At 42.5% G+C, this 22,055-nt stretch overlaps 1 protein-coding gene across 5 annotated transcripts in view; it reads right to left on the bottom strand.

Moving 5' to 3' along the window:
* ppfia4 (PTPRF interacting protein alpha 4) overlaps window positions 1–22,055 on the bottom strand; it is a 76,093-nt gene that overhangs the window by 4,081 nt on the left and 49,957 nt on the right. For 3 of the 5 annotated variants that reach the window (XM_085775850.1, XM_085775847.1, XM_085775853.1), the window contains 24 exons: window positions 21,767–21,868; window positions 21,433–21,597; window positions 18,952–19,026; window positions 18,216–18,287; window positions 16,601–16,822; window positions 15,715–15,849; window positions 14,891–15,025; window positions 14,047–14,130; window positions 13,118–13,249; window positions 12,921–12,983; window positions 11,065–11,156; window positions 10,807–10,936; window positions 10,186–10,382; window positions 8,554–8,782; window positions 8,422–8,457; window positions 8,188–8,309; window positions 7,175–7,287; window positions 7,000–7,081; window positions 6,758–6,839; window positions 5,826–6,026; window positions 4,599–4,661; window positions 3,595–3,621; window positions 1,354–1,529; window positions 1,027–1,124 (listed from right to left, as the gene is read on the bottom strand). In XM_085775850.1, coding sequence (XP_085631976.1) covers window positions 1,027–1,124; window positions 1,354–1,529; window positions 3,595–3,621; window positions 4,599–4,661; window positions 5,826–6,026; window positions 6,758–6,839; window positions 7,000–7,081; window positions 7,175–7,287; window positions 8,188–8,309; window positions 8,422–8,457; window positions 8,554–8,782; window positions 10,186–10,382; window positions 10,807–10,936; window positions 11,065–11,156; window positions 12,921–12,983; window positions 13,118–13,249; window positions 14,047–14,130; window positions 14,891–15,025; window positions 15,715–15,849; window positions 16,601–16,822; window positions 18,216–18,287; window positions 18,952–19,026; window positions 21,433–21,597; window positions 21,767–21,868 — 2,833 coding nt within the window. The remainder of the gene's footprint in view (window positions 1–1,026; window positions 1,125–1,353; window positions 1,530–3,594; window positions 3,622–4,598; window positions 4,662–5,825; window positions 6,027–6,757; window positions 6,840–6,999; window positions 7,082–7,174; window positions 7,288–8,187; window positions 8,310–8,421; window positions 8,458–8,553; window positions 8,783–10,185; window positions 10,383–10,806; window positions 10,937–11,064; window positions 11,157–12,920; window positions 12,984–13,117; window positions 13,250–14,046; window positions 14,131–14,890; window positions 15,026–15,714; window positions 15,850–16,600; window positions 16,823–18,215; window positions 18,288–18,951; window positions 19,027–21,432; window positions 21,598–21,766; window positions 21,869–22,055) is intronic. The other 2 variants (XM_085775851.1, XM_085775852.1) reach the window with 2 other exon arrangements.

Below are 22,055 nucleotides of genomic sequence, written 5' to 3'. Positions count from 1 at the left end.
TCCATTTTAATTTTTTATTTTGTTTGGAAAAGGCATTTTATAATCAGAATCAACAGCCCATAAATACAAAATTGGTATTTTCTATAGTCCTTTTCCTGTTTATGCAACCATTTATGCATACAGGTGAGCAACAAGAGTCAACGAAGGACACAGTTTGTGTGGTACAGTAAAGGACAGTCCTCCTGGTCCTCCATGAGCATCCATTGTCACGTTCCTGAGAACATGTCCTTGTATATTCCACTAAATATGAAAGGCACATTTACACACATTAAACTCTCTTCAACCCACATGTTTACAACCTGCATAGTTGCACTTTCTGCATCAGCATACTAACAATCTTAAAAAGACAACTATATACATTAAAGTGCATTACAATGCATTAAACACACATTAAAGTACATTAAAATGCTATGAGATAATAACAGAATGTTGCCCCCGACCGGACCGCATCAGCGGTTTTGCATGAATTTACCTCTAAAACAACTCTGTCTGGTAACGTTCTGTTATTATCTCCTAGTGTGGTGAATGTGCAGGTCACAACTTGTCCACCAGAGCGGAGTTGTTGGATTGTGTATTTGATGAGTTTGATGAGGGAAACCAAGAAATCCCATTAGCCTCCGTAGCGTAGCTCTGAGCAGCTCACAGCTCTGCTCTGCCGTTCTAAAAATAGCTTGCAATTAAAGGTAATGAACCTACTGCTATGACTACAGGGATTATGGGCCAATTTGCCAAAATGTTGAGCTATCCCTTTAACACATGAGCCACTAGGAGTGACATGTATATGCTAATTAACTTATTACATATTCATGATGACTATTTATTACTATATTGCTCAGGCGGCTGCTTGTCTGTCTCATTGACATGACATTAAAGTGAGGGCACTTGCTTATTGTTATTTCCATCAGGGATAGGAAGGTGTGAACTAGTGTTTGAATGTGTTAAAAAAAATCTGCGTGCTTGCTATTTTATTTATTTATTTATTTATTTTCACTGTGTGTGTAACTGTGAGTGTGTCGGTGTGTGTACCTTTCATGTCGTGCTGACTGTCCTCTCTCCGGCGCTCCAGGTCTTTCCTGTCATAATTGAGTCTCTTCAAGCACATAATCCCATACTGCAGACTAGCCCTGATACAACACACACACACACACACACACACACACACACACACACACACACACACAGATACAGATGCATGCACACACAAACATATAAACACACCAACAGGAAAGGATAAGCACATATACATCATTAGTCGACTCATCTCCAATGCTAATGTATCCAGTCCAGCAGATGAAAGCTGGGCTCTGATCAAACAAACGGCGGCTGAGCTAATCGCCGTGCGCGGCCACAGACCTGTGGAAGCTGTCCACCATCTTGAGGTGGCTCCTCAGGTCCTTCTTGGTCAGGTGGTCGAGCATGCGAGCGTCCACCAGACACTCCATGAAGTACGAGCGGTACTGAGGCAGACCGAGGCTCGGCAGCCACTCGTTACCGATCCACTCGTGATTCATGTCTCCGTACGCCAGAGTCTATTCACACACACACACACACACAGGAGTGCATTAGATCCCTTATTAAACAAGAGTGTGCATGGATTGTGTGTAAAACTGCATGAATAAAATAAAAATCCCCAAATTTCCTGTGCAAACACTGAGTGGTGCAGGTGTTTGGATCACAGCACAACAGGCTTTTTCACAGCAGACAGCACGACATGTCACATCAGCGAAAAGCAAAGGTGTTACTAATAACATTAAAATTATCCATGCCAGCTCACTGTCATTACGCACTGGGACACTCAAATGGAACTGAGCCATCGTTAATGTCATTAGTTACACCTGTGACTTCGCTGCTACAACAAGTCCAAATGTCTTACTGTAAAAAAAAACCCCCAAAAAAACACTTTGTACACTGCTGCTGAATATGAAAAGCTTAAACATGTACAGGGAAGTAAAATGTGAGCACCTGCACCGCCCCAGAGTTACTCTGTGGGATTAAAACTCCACTCAGGTCGAAGCTGAGTGGAGTTTTGAAGGGAAATAATAGGTCAGTAAACACAACGTCCCAACAGGCCACAACTAGAAGCACACAAGTGTAAATAGAGGGAATGATGGGTGCATTCAATTTGGCTGCTTCAGATTTAGAAATGTAAAATATGATATACATGTCCTTAAAGGGATAGTTCAACATTTTGGCAAATTGGCCCATTGCCATAATCCCTATAGTTTTAGGAGTAGGTTCGTCGGTGCAAGCTCTTTTTAGAACGGCGGAGCAGAGCCGCAAGCTGCTCAGAGCTACGCTACGGAGGTGAGTGGGATTTCTTGGTTTCCCTCATCAAACTCATCAAATACACAATCCAACAACTCCAAAACGCTCTGGTGGACAAGTTGTGACCTGCACATTCACCACGCTATGAGATAATAACAGAACGTCATGAGACAGAGTTGTTGGATTGTGTATTTAATGAGTTTCATGAGGGAAACCAAGAAATCCCATTAGCCTCCATAGCATAGCTCCGCCGTTCTAAAAACAGCTTGCACCGACAATTAAAGGTAACGAACCTACTGCTATGACTATAGGGATTATGGCAATGGGCCAATTTGCCAAAATGTTGAACTATCCCTTTAAGTCAGGAATAATTTATGTTACCTATCATGGGATATATTATTATTACATCTTTACATATATGAAGATAATGAATTATGACACATATGAAACACCCTATGTCATATATTTAAAAATACATATATGGTTTTTATATGTTTAATGACATGTTGTGACCACATACATTAATTATATGTATTTAACATACCCTATAATATATAATATCACAGATATGGATGGATAAATGCATGTCGAACATACTATACAAGACATAGCCTACATGAAATAGATTCAATTCCTGATTGGTTCCCATATGTAATTTTTTACATATGTCCTATTATTTTATATCTACTTGTCATATATGGAAATTCCATACATGCACATAGTATATATTACTTTTGCTTATGGGATGGGAGACCTGAATATAACAGCACATTTATTAACATTATTAGTAACACCTGTGCTTTATAGGGGTCTAATCAGGTGAAGCAAGTGAAAACACTTGTGGAGGTGGAAACGGCTTCCTGAGGCACTGAACGTGTTCAAACTGTAAATATACTGGTCATTATAAAGACCATCATCATTTATTTCGAGGTAATTTCACTTAAATTACAAAGACATATTTTTCCACTTAGCTTGCCATACAGATCATTTTTGTTTTAATGCGTCAAGGTTATGAGACACATTCAGTTTTCTGTTATTATCTATTAAAAAAGGATTTAAATGTTGGTGCTAAACTTTTCAAAGACGCCTTAAAACGTATTTTACCCCCAAAAAGTGTCACAGCTGCTCCGTGTCCTGCAGGAAGCTCTTTGTTAGTGTTAAATCTTCTGTCATGTTTCATCTACAGTACAGAAAATACCTCTGAAGGTGATGGTGAAGGTGACGCCCTTCAAATGTGTGTGTGTTAGTGAAGTGATGTTAGTGAGCGCAGTTATAGTGTGTGTGTGGCTGTGCAGATGTTGACAGATGTTAGCGAATCAGCAGCCTCACCTGTGCCCAGCTGCCCTCCTCATTCTCCTTAGTGGCAGCAAGGTAGAGACAATAGACAAGGTTAGAGACACAGACACAGACACACACACACACACACACACACACACACACACACACACACACACACACATACACATACACAAACACACATACATACACATAACACACACGCCTTGCCTTTCACTTTGAATCATATCAGTTAATTGCAGTTACACATAGGGTTGCAAAGGGCCGGAAAATTTTCAAGTAAATTTCCAGAAACTTTCTATGGGAAGTTAAGCTGGGGAATTTTGGAAATATTCCAAATTGGAAAATTTTCCATGGGAATTATGGGAATTTATAGGAATTATCGGGAATTTATGGGAATTAACTGGAGATTGGGGGTAATTTAAACAAACTGTATCATATCCAAACATAAATGTAAATATTTAGTTTTGTCATAAGCAGATATCCATGCAAAAATAATACAATTAAAAAACATGACATTTCAACAGATTTATTTGTGAGTAGTAGTACTATCAAGTTGTAATCAATTTTTTTTTACTGAACAACAAAAATCAAAAAGTAAAATGAAATTTTCCCCAACTGTATTTAAGTTCCCTGGGCCAACCTTCAATTTTGTAAATTTCGGATTTATTCCCATACATTTGCGTTAATTCCTGTTAATTCCCATATATTCCCGTTAATTCCCATGGAAAGTTTCCAACTTTGAAAATTCCCGGAATTTTGCAACCCTAGTAGTTCACACATCAACACGTTGACGTTTCCATGGCCACACAGATCACATGACCGCCGGTTACATCACTTTAGTACATATACATCCGACACCCACTTACAAAAAAACGCAGCACGAGCACAAAATGCGTTAGCGTGTGTGATGTATTTAAGGGGGGAGGGGGCTTTTCCGGGACGGGACATATGTGTGTCTCGGTGGGGACGGTGTGAGTGTGAGAGAGTGTTTAGTGCAGGGATAAAGGTGGGGGGAGCACCCAGATGGTACTGACCGCTTTGGTGGAGGAAGCCAGGTTCTCCATCTCTTCATGAGTCACCCACACATTTCCGGAGGACTGCTCAGAGGACAAAAACACACACCCGGACACCAACACACACACACACACACACACACATGAAAACACACCCAAGAATGTATTCATGTGTGTATTTTCACACATACCCACCCCCCCAACAACCACACACGCACAAACACACCCAGACAAACATAGTGTTGAGTGATGATGCCAAGGGAGGGAGTGTATTTCAGGCAGGTAGCTCGTAGCTATATCTGGCACGAGCTGTGTGTGTGTGTGTGCCATTTTCCCACAAGAACCCCCCCGTGCAATCTACGGCAACAGAAAAAGGACACGTCAACCCGGTCAAAGGCAGAAACCGGAGTCTCAAAGGAGGGTGGTGGGTCACCTCAGAATGCAGTGAAGGTTAAGAGGGATAGTTTAACATTTTGGCAAATTGGCCCATTGCCATAATCCCTATAGTCATAGCAGTAGGTTTGTTACCTTTAATTGTTGGTGCAAGCTATTTTTAGAACGGCGGAGCAGAGCCGCGAGCTGCTCAGAGCTACGCTACGGAGGCTCATGGGATTTCTTGGTTTCCCTCATCAAACTCATCAAATACACAATCCAACAACTCTGTGCACATTCACCACACTATGAGATAATAACAGAACGTTACGAGACAGAGTTGTTTTCGAGGTAAATACAGAGACTGCTTGCTGAAAAACTGCCCCCGACGGGAACGCGCATCAGCGGTTTTGCATGAATTTGCCTCTAAAACGACTCTGTCTGGTAACGTTCTGTTATTATCTCATAGCGTGGTGAATGTGCAGGTCACAACTTGTCCACCAGAGCGTTTTGGAGTTGCTGCATTGTGTATTTGATGAGTTTCATGAGGGAAACCAAGAAACCCCATTAGCCTCCGTAGTGTAGCTCTGAGCAGCTCGCGGCTCTGCTCCGCCGTTCTAAAAACAGCTTGCACCGACAATTAAAGGTAACGAACCTACTGCTATGACTATAGTGATTATGGCAATGGGCCAATTTGCCAAAAATGTTGAACTATCCCTTTAACCAAATAGTGGAAGAGGATTCAAGTGTAGTTATGTGTGGAGTGTAGGATAAAATAATTAGATTAGATTTTTTACATGCAAGAATTAAAAAAAAAAGCAGCATGTCTGTATGTGTGTTTGTGTTTGTGTTTGTGTTTGTGTGTTCCTCGTGTACCGTTCTGGAGGTGAGCGGGGCGGAGGGGCTGGTGAGGGAGACCATCTCCTGGATGGCCAGGCGCAGTTTGAGCCGGTGCAGGGGGTTGCTGATGCCGATCTCCCTCTGGATCTCCGTGTCCGACAGAGCCGACATGATGGCTCCGCTCTTCACGTTGGCGCGACAGGCCGCCACATACCAGGCGGGCATACCCACCCACAGCTGGTGAGAGGCATCAAGACATTCAACATCACCACCACTGTCGCCATAAAAGGCCAGATACAAAGGAGAAGCCAGTGCAGAGCAGTGTTTGGTATCGCTGCTGCTGCTGCCTTCTCTCTCTCTCTCTCTCTCTCTGTCTTTTTTTTGCATTAGATATAATAAAAACTGAAGAAAAAGATCTCTGCACACTTGGATCTATGCAATTTCACTTTATTTTATTTATTTTTATTTATTTTTTTAGACAAATGGGGCTCTGAAGGGGCTCAGGTGTTAACTGTCATAAACAGAGATATCCAGATATAAGAAAAAAAAGGAAGAAGAAAGAAAACCAGTACATTAATAGAGTGAAGAGCTATGAATAGGTATCAGGCTAAAAGCCATCATAAACCATAGTCTCTACATTTTAGAAAAATGTCTTGGATTACAACATAACATGCATATCGAAATCCTCATTCAGGCCTATAGGTTGAAGTGTGTCTAGAGTATCTATCCAGAATAACTCCCGTTGGCATAACCTTCTGTCCACATCTCCTCCTCTTGGTGAAACTGCATAGATCCAAGTGTGCGGAGATCTTTTTCTTCAGTTTGGACACTTTTGATACCTCCAGCACCTTAGCAGAGAACCAGCCGGGTGAAGCGGCAGCCCCCTTTTTGCATTAGATATAATAGAAACCTGACACAGAGACAGGACATTTATGGTTGGTGGCTATAAAAGCAGATTAGTAGAATACCTCCAGCCAAGAGACGACGGTGGGGCCGTCCCACTGGGCAAATGGCAGGCCTCGTTTCCTGGCATCTTCTAGAAGCTCGTGTCTGAAGAGGAAAATGCAAACAAAGGCAAAAGGAAAAGGGAAATGGCAAAAAAAGAGGAGGAGGAGGAAGAAGAAGAAGAAGGCTTGGTAAATGACAAAAGAAAATATAAAAGATAAAAAGACACACACACAAAGTCAGAGAGAGAAAAGGACGCTTATACTTTTTCTTCATCCTGCGGTCCCTCTCAGCCTGAGTGCCCAGTTTTCCCAGAGTCATTGTGTCACCGATGCTCATCTCAAAATCTGAAATTCAGCAAAACAGTGTGAATTTATATCTCTGTCAATCTCACACAGTGTGCACCACTAGTGTACAGTACAACGAAGTATTGAATGTACCCGATAAGGCCGGTAGGGGCTGTCCATCCCTGCCCAAGGTCTGGTCCATCCGACCTTTCTCCTTCTTTCCAAACAATCGGCCGATAGACGACTTGATGCCTTTCTTCGGTTTCCTGCAACCAAATACAGGTTAGCTGTAACACAAGGCTTGAAATATACAGTCTACTATATATACAGTACACTATTAACTGCATATATAGTGTACTGGCACCTAAACCAAGAACAAACTTTTTAAAACATACTGTAATATAGACATTACCTAATAACATCAAAAATATTAACTCAAAACACATTTTTAAATAAATTGTAAATTCAATGAGTAAGAAATATATGACACATAATAATTTATTATAGGAATTTATTTGTGGGTTGAACTGTTGTGGTGATGTAATGTGATGTACAGTATGATGTATCTTTGTACCTAATAATGTAGTTTAGACTAGACTGTTTGCTGTTTGTGTATATGATGAGGTGTTACAGTGATCTGTAACAGCGATTAATGTGTGAGTATGTACTATGTTCTTTTTAAAAATTGCATTGGGGACCCCAGGCAGGAAGAATAGCTAATGTCATGACATCAGCTAAAGGGGATCCTATAAATAAACAAATAAACTGCAAAAACTAGCAGTAGCTGTAACACATGGCTTGAAATATACAGTCACATACACTATATATACACTATAAACTGCACAAACTAGCAGAAAAAGACTCATTACATCTGGATTTGTGCCAGAAAAAAGTTTTTATTTCCTTGAATATTTATTATTGGTGATGCCATGAGTACCCCTGCTGTTAATCAGCCATCTGCAGTATTTATTTATGGCACACACTTGGTATTTTAAGGATGTTTTACTTTCATAGCACACAATAATAACTCAGAAGCAGACTGAGCTTTGTCCCTGTCAGTATCCATGGTGACAGCTGTTTCCTGTCTAAGGTCCCAGACATACCTGTGTTTACCTGTAGAGTTATTGAGCTTGTGTCTGAGTGAGTCAGTCAGTGTGTGTCTTTACCCTCGGCCGTCCTCCAGGCTGCCTGTGAACTGGGCGAAATTGGTTTCCAGCCGCAAACTGCGCGGGGAGGAGGGAGGCGACGTCTCGCACTTGATGGTCGCTTTGTCCACCTCCACTGGAGACTGTGAGAGTCACAGAACAAGCAACTCAGTCCACAAACGCCACAATCAAACAAACAAACAAACAAACAAACGAAGAAAAAAAAGGAGAGCAATTATAACCTAGAAGTCTTACCGCTACTTTCCTGCGGTGTTTCCTCAAGTCGCTCGGCTGTGAAAGGAAACAACAGGAGTCTTGTTAAAAAAAAAAGAAAAAAGAGGCCACACAAGACGATCAACTTGTGTGTTTGTGTGTTTGCTCTCTGACCAGGGTCATGATGCCGAGGTGGTGGCTGGCGTTGCGTCCGTGGTGTTTGGGTGTGGAGTGGCCGCTGGTGGGCGGGGAGGAGGAGGACGCCAGCGACTGGGCGGTGGCGGAGGTGGGGAGGGCCCGGGGCCGCAGCGTCACGTTGAGTCCGTCCATGCTGCCGCTGTTCACGCGCGACTCGATCTCATCGGAGCGCAGGTCTGCCGACTCCCGCTCCACCTGGATCATCCTGCACACACACAAATACTTAGTCAAAATATTAATGTGATTTGAATTATTTATTGTGACAGGCTTCTGTGGTAAGGACCAACACCACTTTAAAGGGATAGTTGAACATTTTGGCAAATTGGCCCATTGCCATAATCGCTATAGTCTTAGCAGTAGGTTCGTTACCTTTATTTATCTGCAAGCTGTTTTTAGAACGGCGGAGCAGAGCCGCGAGCTGCTCAGAGCTACGCTACGGAGGCTCATGGGATTTCTTGGTTTCCCTCATCAAATACACAATCCAACAACTCCAAAACGCTCTGGTGGACAAGTTGTGACCTGCACATTCACCACGCTATGAGATAATAACGTAACGTTGTTTTCAAGGTAAATTCAGACTCTGCTTGCTGAAAAACTGCCCCAGACGGGAACGTGCATCAGCGGTTTTGCATGAATTTGCCTCTAAAACGGGTCTGTCTCGTAATGTTCTGTTATTATCTCATAGCGTGGTGAATGTGCAGGTCATAACTTGTCCACCAGAAACCAAGAAATCCCATTAGCCTCCGTAGCGTAGCTCTGAGCAGCTCACGGCTCTGCTCCGCCGTTCTAAAAATAGCTTGCACCGACAAATAAAGGTAATGAACCTACTGCTATGACTATAGGATGCCAAAATGTTGAACTATCCATTTAACACATGAGCCATAAGGAGTGACATATATGCTAATTAATTTATTACATATTCATGATGACTATTATTTACTACTATATTGCTCAGGCGGCTGCTTGTCTGTCTCACTGACATGATTTTATTTTTATAGTAGTAGTCGAGATCATTTGAACACCATGTGCATGTATTTATATTTTCTTTTATCTCTCTTTTTTACGACCACTTATTTAGAAAACTAACATTTTTCAAATGTGCAATAATCCTTTGAAATATTGTATAATAAAATATGTACAACCAGGATTTTATTACTTTGAGGTTGGCTGGTTCCTCTGCAGCGTAATCAGCAGCTATTTAGCATTTTGCTGTCTAGAAGCGTATTGTATTCTCAGGTGCCACATGAGGACCTTGTTTGCTGCAAATTGCAATAAACGCTGTTTTCTTCCAGCAAGAAACAGAACTGAAAAGCAAAGAGCTTTTATCTGCATGTTATCAACCCCGTATTGATTTGCTGCTATCAGTTGTGGTGCGTGCTGTCAGGCCACAGGCCATCATGAGCTGCTTCGACACACGCCGGCACCTTTATTTTCTGCAGTAATCTTCAAAATGTTCCCGTTCTTGTAATTATTTATTGTATTATCTTTAATACTTTGTCCCCCCCTCTTATCTGTATCCTGTTTCTTTGCTGCAGCACTGACCCAATTTCCCCATGGGGATCATGAATCTGTCATGTGCTGTAATCTAATATGCCTGCTATTTGTCACCTTATCTCCTCATTGATAGCGTCAAGCTGCTCCTGCAGCATGAGAGCGAGAGTCTGCGCGTCTGATTGGCCGCTGGGGGAAAGCAGGGCAGAGCTAACGTCGTCATCCAGGTCTGACTCTGCCTCGATGTCGCTGCCGAGGAGGTGGCTGACGCTGCCACGCAGGGATGGGTAGTCCTGCTCGAACACCGCACACACCTGAACGCAGCAAACACACACACAAGCTTTAACACAAATAAATGCACAAACTATATACAGGAAACTTTATGAACAGATCCACATTAAATGCACACATTAAAAAAATATATATACAATATGACACTTGTGGAAGAATGTGGCCAGAATGGATGAACAGGAAACTTACATCAGACAGCATGTCCAGAGCAGCAGGTGAGAGAGAGACAGAAAGACAGAGAGGTTAGTAAAGAATGGTGAGTTAGGAATGACGATCATCATAGACGAGCCAAGCACTGACGCTTATTAGCAAAGCAGACATGAACTTGAACGCAGCACCGGTAAAGAGCTGCACGTGGTTAGAGGAATAGCTGACACATGACTTTGTGTTTAGTGTCTGAAGAAACTGTGGCGTGTGTTGTTTCTCTGATAAAGACGCTGTTAGCACCTTGTTCGGGTCGTCTCGCAGCGCCGACAGTCGGCCCTTCTGCGCCCGCCGGATCACCGTTGTGCTGTAGTGGCCGTCCTGGCCTTCCACCACGGAGAAGCGCAGGTCGCTGGAGCTTCCCAGGTGAGACCTGGATGGGTAAAACATTGGAACAGATTCCCACAGATTATCTATGGAGCAGTTTGTTAGAGGGGGAGTGTGACAGAGAAGGTGTGTGTGTGTGTGTGTGTGTGTGTGTGTGTGTGTGTGTCTCTGTACCGAGGGTGAGTTCCGTCTCCAAACACGCCACTGCGCCGTTTCAAATGGTCGATCTCATTTCTCAGCTTCTCGATCTCCCCAATCAGACGTTCCTGTGGAAGACAGAAGCATTATGGTATGGGTAGTGTACGCAAGACTGATTACTGGAATTCAGAAATACTGGAAACAGCACAACTGGCTGTCTAAAGGCAGAAATTTACATGCACATACAGTACACATAACCTCCATAAAGTCAGCTGCACCTTTTCATTACACTTACACAGATTAACAAATCAGATGTAGGTATAATACATTTCCTGTCCAAAACTAACTAAGCTAATAGGTCAGAGCCTCCCATTGGATCATTACTGCATGGATGAATATGTTTCAGCTGGCAACAACTTATTTAACCTTAACTGATGCAGTCTCATTTCTTAAAGCAGAAGTAAGCGATCCGGTCGTTTTGGCTAATCCTGCGTTCCAGGCAGGCTTTTGAAACCGTAAATTACAGCTTCAAGTCACAACTTACGACTTTGTAGCGTTCCAGACAACCCACTCGTGTTTTTCCAACCTGTTTTGCCTGTGAAAGTCACTATAACCGCCACTCGTAACTTCCGACCCGTGAACTCGTACCAGATCGAACTGGTACGACTTCACAGGTCGGAAAAACACGAGTTACGGGCTGCCTTGAACGCACCATAACTTCTTGTCACCTGATGGAGTTAGCAGCCCCCGCCCTCGTCATGGATCTATTGGTCCTCGTCCCTACGTCACCACATTCAGGCGCATCCCTTGGCTGCACACACAGCCCTGCATGCCGTTCTCTCTCCTCATTGGATAAAACTTGTAGGATACGAGAAAAGTTTTCTCCTCGGCTCAGAGCAGAGCAGAGTGACTGAGAGACCCGTGTTTCGGTCCAAACACTCTATGTAAGTGATTGCTGTCGGAAGATATAACTATTTAAGACTTATATTAACACAAAAATATCGCTTACTTCTGCTTTAAACAACCATGTCAGAAGACACATCCTGTGGTCGTGGAAAAGATGTTAATCTGTTTCAGAAGAGTCAAATTATTGGCATCAAGCAAATAAAACATCTACTATAAGGAGATAACTCAGACTACTAAAATTGGGTTCACACATTATTACTGGAAGGACAGTGGGGAACCATCATCTTCAAGGAGGAAACGTGGTCCAATGTGGCCACAGAGTCCAGACCTGAACCCCATTGACAATCTTTGAAAAATGAATGCAACTCTGGACGGAAATAAATGTTGTGACATTGCAGAAGCTTATTGAAACGATGCCACAGCGAATGCATGCCGTAATCAAAGATAAAGGCGTTCCAACAAAATATTAAAGTATGTGACTTTTTGTTTTGGACAGGCAGTGTATTTTGTTTGGTGGTGATGTTTGTACTGCTTCTAGTTCCACTACCACCAATTATTGAAGTTATTGAAGAATTGAGTGATGAAAACATAAAAGAAATCACAAATACAGTGGTTATAGACTAACAAGGCATAATTAGAGATAATAAATATGATTAAATAGAGCTAAGTCTTGCTGACAGAGCAACTAAGCTATTGGTCAAAGTGCTGCTTGAAGTTGTGAGCATTATTTTAGATTTAAAAATAATATATATATTATTACTATATTTTTGGGCACTATTGGAAAGGACAGTTGAGATATGACAGGAAATGGGGACAGAGACGGGCCAGAGTCCACATGGGACGTGCTCTCCAAGCACTCACCCACCAGAGCACCCCAGCGTTATTATAACATCTGATATGCAGCAGAATTCAACTCCTGTATTAGTGTAGTTGTATTCCACTGCAGATTATGAGGCATTTGCGTTAATTAGCTCTTATGTACTGACCCGTGTGTGGTGAAACTCCTCCAGCTGTTTCTGGCAGTTCTCGAGATCCTGTATGAGGGAGTTCTGGACACAAAAAGACCCACAAAACCACATCAGAACCAATCTGTGGTGTTAAATGCTAAATATTTGTCTGTTTTGTGAGGCTATAATAACAGCAATATGAGCAATCTATATGCATTTGTGTGTGCAGGCCTTGCCTTGTCCTCCAGGGCGGCCATGCGTTCCTTCAGATGGAGCTGCAGCCGTTCATTGGACTCGGTGAGCAGACGATCCACAGTGTCAGATAAGCGCTTGTTGTGCTCCTCATTCATTTTCTCCCTCTGACGAGCCTGACGAGCACAGAGAGACGGAGACACAATCAGACGCGCGTCGTGAATTCTTCTCTTTGACACAGACTCCATTTGATCGTGTTTGTGCAGTTAATCAAACGTCTCTGAATGGATTAAAGGATGAAGTGTGTATTTATCCCAAGATCACCAGCTGCCAAATATAGGTCTTCTTGGCCACAGTGATTTAATTACAGTCATTTATGTGGTGATGAAAAAGGGGTTAAACGCCTCCTATTAAATGTGAAACGCTGCGCTTAATAGGTATTCTACAGTAATGTCATTAAAGTAAATTAACAGACACACACACACACAAACACGCATCAGCATCCTCAGGAAGCTCCTTCAACTAAATATAGTCATGAGATCGCACAGAGAGAAAGAGAAATTAGCCTTGCGTGAATTATTCAGAGTCTAAAGATAGCAGCCAATCAGTCTTTTGGGAGGGAGGAGGAATGTGTTGCAGCAAGATACGTGGATTTGGTTCAAATTCACGCAACAATGCACCAGGAAAATAGAGAGCTGTTCATATGTGTGTCTGTCCTGTGTGCTTGTGTGTGTGTGTGTGTGCGAGGTGTATGCATGAGGGGGCACAGAGCCAAGAGCCAAGGCGTCCGACTAATGTGGAGCATCAGCCCACACATACACACACACACGCACGCAAACACACGCACACACACACACACACACACACGGACATACATCATAGTGAGAGGTCAGAGAGCCCCTGCAGGGCTGCTGCGCACAAACACACACATGCACTCACACACATGCATGCACACACACACACACACACACACCCTTCCTAGCTCTTGATTCTTCTCCTCCAGTTGTGACTCCAACTGTCTGAGCCGCTCCTCCACGTTGCCATGACGCTCTTCGGCCTGCAGGGGGAGACACTTACATATGAGTACAACTGCATCTGTGAACTATGGAATTACATATGTATATATACTGTATCTATACATTAGATTAGATGTACTTTATTCATCCCACGACGGGGAAATTTAGTTGTTACATCAGCCAAGTTAAGAAAGAAAGTAGAGAGGGTTAAAAAAAACAAAAACACAAACACAACACAACTCAACAGACAGAAAATATAGACACAATAAACAATAAAACAAATCAACCTTCAACTAGGCAATGTGCAAAAAAGTACTGAGGATATAAGGATATAAGGTGGCCTGATATAAAAGTATTGATAGGCAAAGTGACTATGGTGTAAAAATATTGCAGCGTAAGTGACAATGATATAAATATAAGTATAAATAATATAAATACTACTACTGCAGGTATGCATGAAATAAGAATATTGTGATGTAAAGTGACCATTGATATAAAAATATTGCAAAGTAAGTGACAATGATATAAATATAGATATGAATATAAATATACTAATACAGAAAGTGACAGTGATATAACCAGTACTGCAGGTATAAACTATATAAATAAAATATTTCAGTGTAAGTGACTATAATAGAGAAATAAATAATATTGCTGTCTGGCTTATTCTATATAGTATATTCTATATACTGTATTGTGTGATTATAAATAAAAGACGCCTTTTAATTGATTTGTATCATTTGCTGCAGTCATAACAGGTGTGAATGTACAGGTGTGTGTGTGTGTGTGTGTGTGTGTTACCTTGGAGAGCGCTGCCACTCTCTGTGCCAGCTCCGCCTCCACCTCTGGCAGAGTCTCAGCCTTCCTCATGGTCTGAGCCAGTCTCTGCTCGGCCATCTCCAGCATCTCCTGCAGCTGGCGCACCTTCTCTTCACTCTGAGACACACACACACACGCGCGCACAAAAAAAAAGACACATTCACACACACACAAATAAAGTGGAGGAACATTAGAGCAATCACAAGAGAGGTGGAACCAGTATAGTGCAGCCAGTGAGTAGCAAGGACACGACACACGGGCCCGAGCAGAGGATGCTGCTGGTATTTCCCATGTGGCTCTGAACTCGGATTCACCCTGAACTACACATGAACCTCTGAGTGGGATGTTTTTATTGCTCGCTCACCTAAGTGACGGAAATATTCTTTAAATTCCTGAATGTAAAAACATTCTCGCACTTTCATTTTCTTATCTTATTATTGTTTTTTATTGGCGATGACATGGGTGATACACACAGAGGGATACGGAGAGCGTATTAGCCTGAATCCATAACTCATGTCATCTTGCATTAAGATGGATGGGCCATTTTTAGTGCCACTTAACCACATGTTAGTATTATGACACATTCAAGAACCTGAACACAGCAGAGGAATAACAACGCATTCAGAAATATTGATTCAAGCTAATGTCACGGTTCGTTAACTGAGAGATTGTCACTGATGTTTTTGCAGAAGATGTGTTCAACTTTTTCAACAATCTCTGAATGGTAGTTTTATTATTATTTTTGATTAATAATTACGCACTTAACCAGGATATGGTTTATTATTATCTTTGTGTGTGGACGCTACCTGTCGGTGCAGGGAGTCCTTGGTGGCGAGTTCGTTCTCCAGCTTGTCGTTGAGGTCGTGGATGTGTGTGGTCTCACGCTGGGCGGCCAGGTAGCGCTTCTCTAATGTTGTTATTCTCTCCTCCATATCCTCTCTCTGCATGTGCACACACAGACACACAACAGCAACAACAGGAAAGTCATGAGAGAAAAAGCCAAACACATTCTACAGGTTGAAGACAAAAGCTATAATCGGTTTACTTTATATCCACATATATGTCCATAGTTTGCCTTTTTATGATTTATCTGTAATACCTGCCATGTATTTATGCAGTTAGAATACAAGAGGTGTATGTACTTTACCATTTTCTAATGACACAAACATCAGAAGCTTTAAGTTATTTCTCAATTTCTATTTTTGCATATTGTGGAAAAAGTGTTATTTTTATTAAATACTAAGTTCAAGAGCTTTGTGAGAAGACTGTGTTTTCTGCTTATACATCTGTACTAACTGATAATATTGGAAAGTGGTTAAACAGTCGTGGTTTTGCTTCATCATCAAGAAATAAACTCCAGTTCAAATAAAGATCAGAAGTCGACTGGCTGCAGCTTTAGAAAAACTCCTCTTCAAATAAACAAACACGTCTCTATTGACAAGTCTCTGTAGCTGCTATTGACAGACAGTACAACACCGTGCATGTGTCAGCCTTCTACTACGATGATGCACAGTTTGAAATTAATGGTAATATATTAATATAGACCCATGTTCTTCTTTTCCACAAACCAGCAGACTGTTACATTTCATTAGTTTCTGACTTGAAAAGCTCCTCGCCGCCGCCTCCAATCCCCCACCGTGGTCTCTGGGCTTTTTCCCAGAACAAAGACACCTGTCCTCCTTTTACTCTCACCTCTCTCTGTTCTCTCTGTTGTTTGATTGACAGCTCCTCGCTGCGGCTCAGTTCTCGCCGTGCGTTCGCGAGCTCCGCCTCGAGATCGGCCACCCGGGCGTTGAGACCGGCCGAGTGCTCGCGGCTCTGCGCCAGATCCTTATTGGTCCGATCCAGCAGCTCCTGAAGCTCAGACACCCGGCCGCCATCGTCGTGAGCGTCTATGGAGCCGTTGGGAAGTCTCTGTGAGGCAGACACACGCAAATTAAATATATTTATACAGCATTTATGTATATATATATATATATATATAAATATAACATTTACAGTGTCACATAAAAAGATACTTATAGGACTGAATAAGACAGAGAGCACGTTGAGAGTTTCTGGATAGCCGGTAAATTTGAATGACCTAGATAAAAGAGTGTTGGGTTTTTTTATGCATGCAAGGACGGGTTGTGTGAGGTGAGGCTGCCATGTTGTTGTTTTGATGCTGTTTCTCTTCCCTTCACAGCTCAAAGTGCAGTTAATTCCAGGGCCTTAATTAAAGAAACCTTTGGGGACACATATTCAGACAGGCGGCGCAGTGGGCAGCCGAAGTTTAGCGGGACCCCCCTCCTCTGCCTCATGTTCTCGTTTTGCCTCCTTATGAATACCTTACAGACACACACAGAAAAAGAAACATGCACACAAACACCAGGGGTAATAGAGCTAAATGCTGTGAAGCTGTGTCATAAAAACGCACCTGGCGATTTATGCAACTGTGCATAAGTTTAGTCATAAAAAGTCATTCGCTTTACTCCACTGGATACAACCCCACTGACAATCTGTACGACATGGACTCTGTCTGTCTGTCTGCCTTGGTTGGCTCTAAAACTACTCTCCTAAAAAATAAAAAAATAAATAAGTGCATGTGGAAATGATAATTTAATTGTCCTCTGAATGAAAACACACCCCTCAACGATGCAGCAACTGTCACCAGGCTCCTGACAGCTCACACTCGGAGACATCTGAACTCCACTCTTCATGCTCTTAATGCTCGGACTCTGGCCAATCCTCTCATCTTATCTGCCCGTGGCCATCCTTTGATAGAGTCGTCTCCCTGCTCTCATCCTTTCTTAAGAGTAAGTTATTGATTCATCAAGTTTAATTACTCTTTAAATAAAAACATATTGACAATTCTTTTTTTGCTTTCTTTTTTGCTTTCTCTATCTCTAAGCCAGAGAAACAGGAGCCAAAGTGAGTGAGTGCATCTTTTTTTTTTTACTGCTCCTCCTCGGCAGCGGGCCCATAAAGAAGAAGAAGAAGAAGAAGAAGGAGAAGTCTGTCCAGACACAAACAGGCTCTGCTGTTTGATCACGAGGAGGGCTGTTACTCCCTGTGGATGGACCCAGACACAGTTACATAATATGTACTTGTTTTTAGGGAGGGCCTCAAACCAGGGCGGACAGGGCTCGAACAGAGACTGATGCTATTTGAATTTTCAGAAAGGCAATCTAGCGTTTTTTCCTTGTGTGTGTGTGTGTGTGAGTTAGAGTAAGGACCACCAGCAATAGCCATGATGGACAAATACTAGAGACAGACATAATAAAAAATAAAGCACAGAGCAGAAAAACAATCACACAGCCAGGAAGACCTTCCATGTAGGTTTGGATCCATCTGTTCGCTCCAGCGAGTCTCCGTCCTTCCTTTGTCTCACCATGTTCAACTGCAATGTAGATTAAAAAGAACAGAAAAGACAAACAATGAGCTAACTCACACATCTACCACCTTTTTTTTTTTTCTCTTCCCTCAGTGAATCAAAGAACAAAACGCAGCCTCCCCAAAGGGAAGCATGGCTCTCTGGCTGCCAGCAGACTTCAGACTAACAGACTACAGGCTCTACCGCATTTTGCATAACTACAAATCTGAATTATACTCAGAGCAGAAGAAAGGAGGGAGGGTTTTAGCTTCAGTGAGGGTCTGCTCCTCTTATAAAACTGTGATCAGTGCAACTTAACAAGCTCTGACTTTAAATCTTATATAACCCACTGGGATTCTGCTTCTTCTGAGGCTGCTGCGAATATTTAGCATAACTTCATCTTTAAAATGATTTCTCTAATGACATTCTTAAACAGAGGAGGGCTAGTGTGTGTGTGTGTGTGTGTGTGTGTGTGTGTGTGTGTGTGTGTGATCACAGGGCTTGAGACGACAGAGCCTCTCACCCAGCGTGACACTTGGAGTGTATATTAGATCAGACAGGAGGCTTCAACAGATGTCTGCTAGGAATTGAACAGATGTTTCACTTATAACCACACATTAGAGCACACATATGCAAAATACACACTCTCTCTCTCGAACACACACACACATGCATACATGTGCACACACACCTCTTGTGTGGTAGTTGATAGCTGTCCCTCCAGGGTGGCCACTCTCTCCAGAGCCACCCGAAGCCTCTCCCGCACCTGAGAGACACGGAGGACACACGAGGACATGGTTATACAGAAGACTTTTAATACTGTTGGATAAATGACATTAAGGATCATTGGGAGCTTTAATTTGGAAACAGAGAACTTTATTTGATGTAATTACTGGCAAAACATTTAATATTTTGCATTATAATGTCTCCGATAGTGTCCGTGGTCTTTAATTTAAGTAATTTTTTAAAATCTTTTTTTTTAATTTTCCCGTTATATAAGTAAATTATCATATTTCATTTGCAATTCCTCTCTTTTTCATCTTCCATTTTCTGTTTTACTGTAATTAGCAGTTTGCTGTTAATTAAAACTCATGACTTTCTCCATCTGTTTCATATTAAAAGCCTTTCAGCGATAAGCTCTTCGCTTTCCACGGAGGACTTTTACTCTGAAATTGAGGAAGTGTTGAAGTTCATTAACAACTAAACAATAACGAAGCAAAACGGAGTTGACCAGAATTAACCCTTAAGAGAATTAACCCTTAACCCATCAAATATCGCCCCTTCAAAGGTAATAGTTTTCCCAAAATGTGTGCATACACGGTTTCCCATAAAGTTTGGGTAAATATATTTTTATCCCAATCGTGAAATGTTTTTGACAGTGTGATTTATTCTTGATAGATAAAGTGTAAATCTCAAAACTATATATATCAATCTCTTCCAAGCTAAGGGAATAACTTCCCAGTATGGCCACATCCTGTCCTCTGAGTTCACGGCGATGCCTTCGGGCCGTCGTTTTATAGCACCTATCAGGAGGACAAATAGGTACGCCAAATCTTTGATCCCATCTGCAATTAAGCTCTTGAACATGGACAGTGGCAGCCACTCTTTGTAATATTGTGACTTGTGTCTTCATTTAATGTGCCACTTATTTATATATTACTATTTATTCTTATTCTTGGTCTCTGTTATCAAATTGTGCCACTCCACACAATTATGAGACAGTGGCTTAAGTGCCTTAGCCCAGTGGTCCCCAACCACCGGGCCGCGGACCGGTACCGGTCCGTGGATCATTTGGTACCGGGCCGCAGAAAGATGAAATGAAAATGAAAAAAAAAAATAAAATTGTTTGTTTCGTCTATTTCACACTTCCGGTCGTTTTATTTTGAAAATGTTGCCACTTCCGTTTGTGCATCTTCCCAGTGCTGCGCAATTGACAGGCAATTGACAGGCAGGCACAAACGTAAAAGAGTGAAAAACACACGTCGCCGACTCGCCGGGCCGGGAAAAACTCAATAATGAGACGACAGAAGACCCGACGCCTTCCAACAAGAAGAAAGCTGTTCTAAAAGAAAAAGCATGAGTCCTGTTTAAATGACGGGTTCATTGCAACAGGTGATTCACATGCTCCAAGCTCCGCAATGTGTGTGCGGGACCCGGCCGGCTCTCTGCCGCTTCATCACTTCACAGAAAACTTCTCTCCCTGCGTTCTGGATTTAAGCAGAATATCCTGAGATCGCCACAAAAGCACGGAAAACCTGCTTCCATTGCAAACATATTATGTTTGTGAAACGGAGTTTTCTGCAGCTTCAGCAGCAAAACGAGATGACAGAGTAGACAGGAACCGAGATGACAGACGGAGCATCACCCCCGGATATAGTGATACTATATTATGGTGAGTTGTTACAAAGAACGTAAACGTAAGAGAAAACTAGGCTATGTGAACGTGTAGTCCTGTTTATACAGTAGGCCTACATGTAGCCTAATGTAAACAGGAGAACGTACCCCCCCCCCGAAGAGAACGACCCCCCCCCCGCCGCCCCCCCCGGGCCGCGGTAAAATTTTCCACCGGTGACCGGTCCGCGGAGATAAAAAGGTTGGGGACCGCTGCCTTAGCCCCCTGGGGATGTGTACTGATTTTGCATATTGTACTCCTGTTGTTGTCTGCTGCTTGTTGTTATGTCATGGTTGTTGTTTGTGTGTTTTTCTCTACGCCAGAACTGCTTAAACTGAATTGCCCCCCGGGGACTAATAAAGTTGTCTGAACTGAACTGAACTGAAACATACAGTATCCCCGTGAAAATTAAACTACAATTAACCTTTATAGTGGGAATACAAAGAGGAATGTGTCTGAAAACAAAATTATTCCAACTTTATGGGCAACCGTGTATATAAAAAAGATTACACGCGATATACACAGATAAAGGTAAAAGAATATTTAATGTGTACAAAAACAAACATACTTTTAAACTTAAGCAACTTATGTTATTTGTCAAAGATAAGTTATTGAATGTGGTTATTTGCCCGATAAAGGGTTAAACTCTGAAACTTGTTGCACAAAAATCGTGTGAAAATGGGAAAGGTGAAGTCACCAAGAGACGACTGTAATCAGACTGCAACATGTGTGTGTGTGTGTGTGTGTACAGTATGTGTGCATGTGTGCGTGTGTGTCCACCTTCTCATCCAGGGCCTTGTGGTGTTCAAACAGCGACTTGAGGGCTTTGAGGACCTCCACCTCGCTGGAGACTCCAGATGGCGGGGGTGCCTGTCTTTTCACCACTGTCATCCTCAGACTGCGTTCGTGACGAGACACCAGACACTCCAGGTGCTCCAACAGCAGCTACAGCGCACGCACACACACACACACACACACACACACACACACACACACACGACCAAAGAGAATACTAATTTCAAGCTCAGAAACCTTATTTGTTTTCATCAGCATCACCACCACACACATGCACATGCACGAACACACACACGTGCACACGCATACACACACATACCCTGGTGTTGTTCCTTTCAGCTTTCAGCTCAGATATTTCCTCCTCTTTCTCCAGCAGCTGCTCCCGGCATATGTTCAGCTCCTTCGTCAGGGTGGCAAACTCCTACACAACACAAGACACACACACACACACAGGTTAATACAGTATCACTGATCGACACAGTGGCCTCTACTTTTGTAAAAAAAAAAAAAAAAACTGAGCAGCTTTAATCAAACACATCGTGGGCGTGACTGATCAGTTTTAGGCGCCCATCCCTCTGACCACAGGGCAACACAGGAGTTTTTTTGCA

This window comes from Trachurus japonicus, chromosome 5 (assembly GCF_045865225.1).
Source record: "Trachurus japonicus isolate A0001 chromosome 5, Traja_1.0".
Classification (NCBI taxonomy): Eukaryota; Metazoa; Chordata; class Actinopteri; order Carangiformes; family Carangidae; genus Trachurus; species Trachurus japonicus.
The sequence above is the reverse complement of the archived record's forward strand: the minus strand, read 5'-3'. Positions and strand labels throughout refer to the sequence as shown.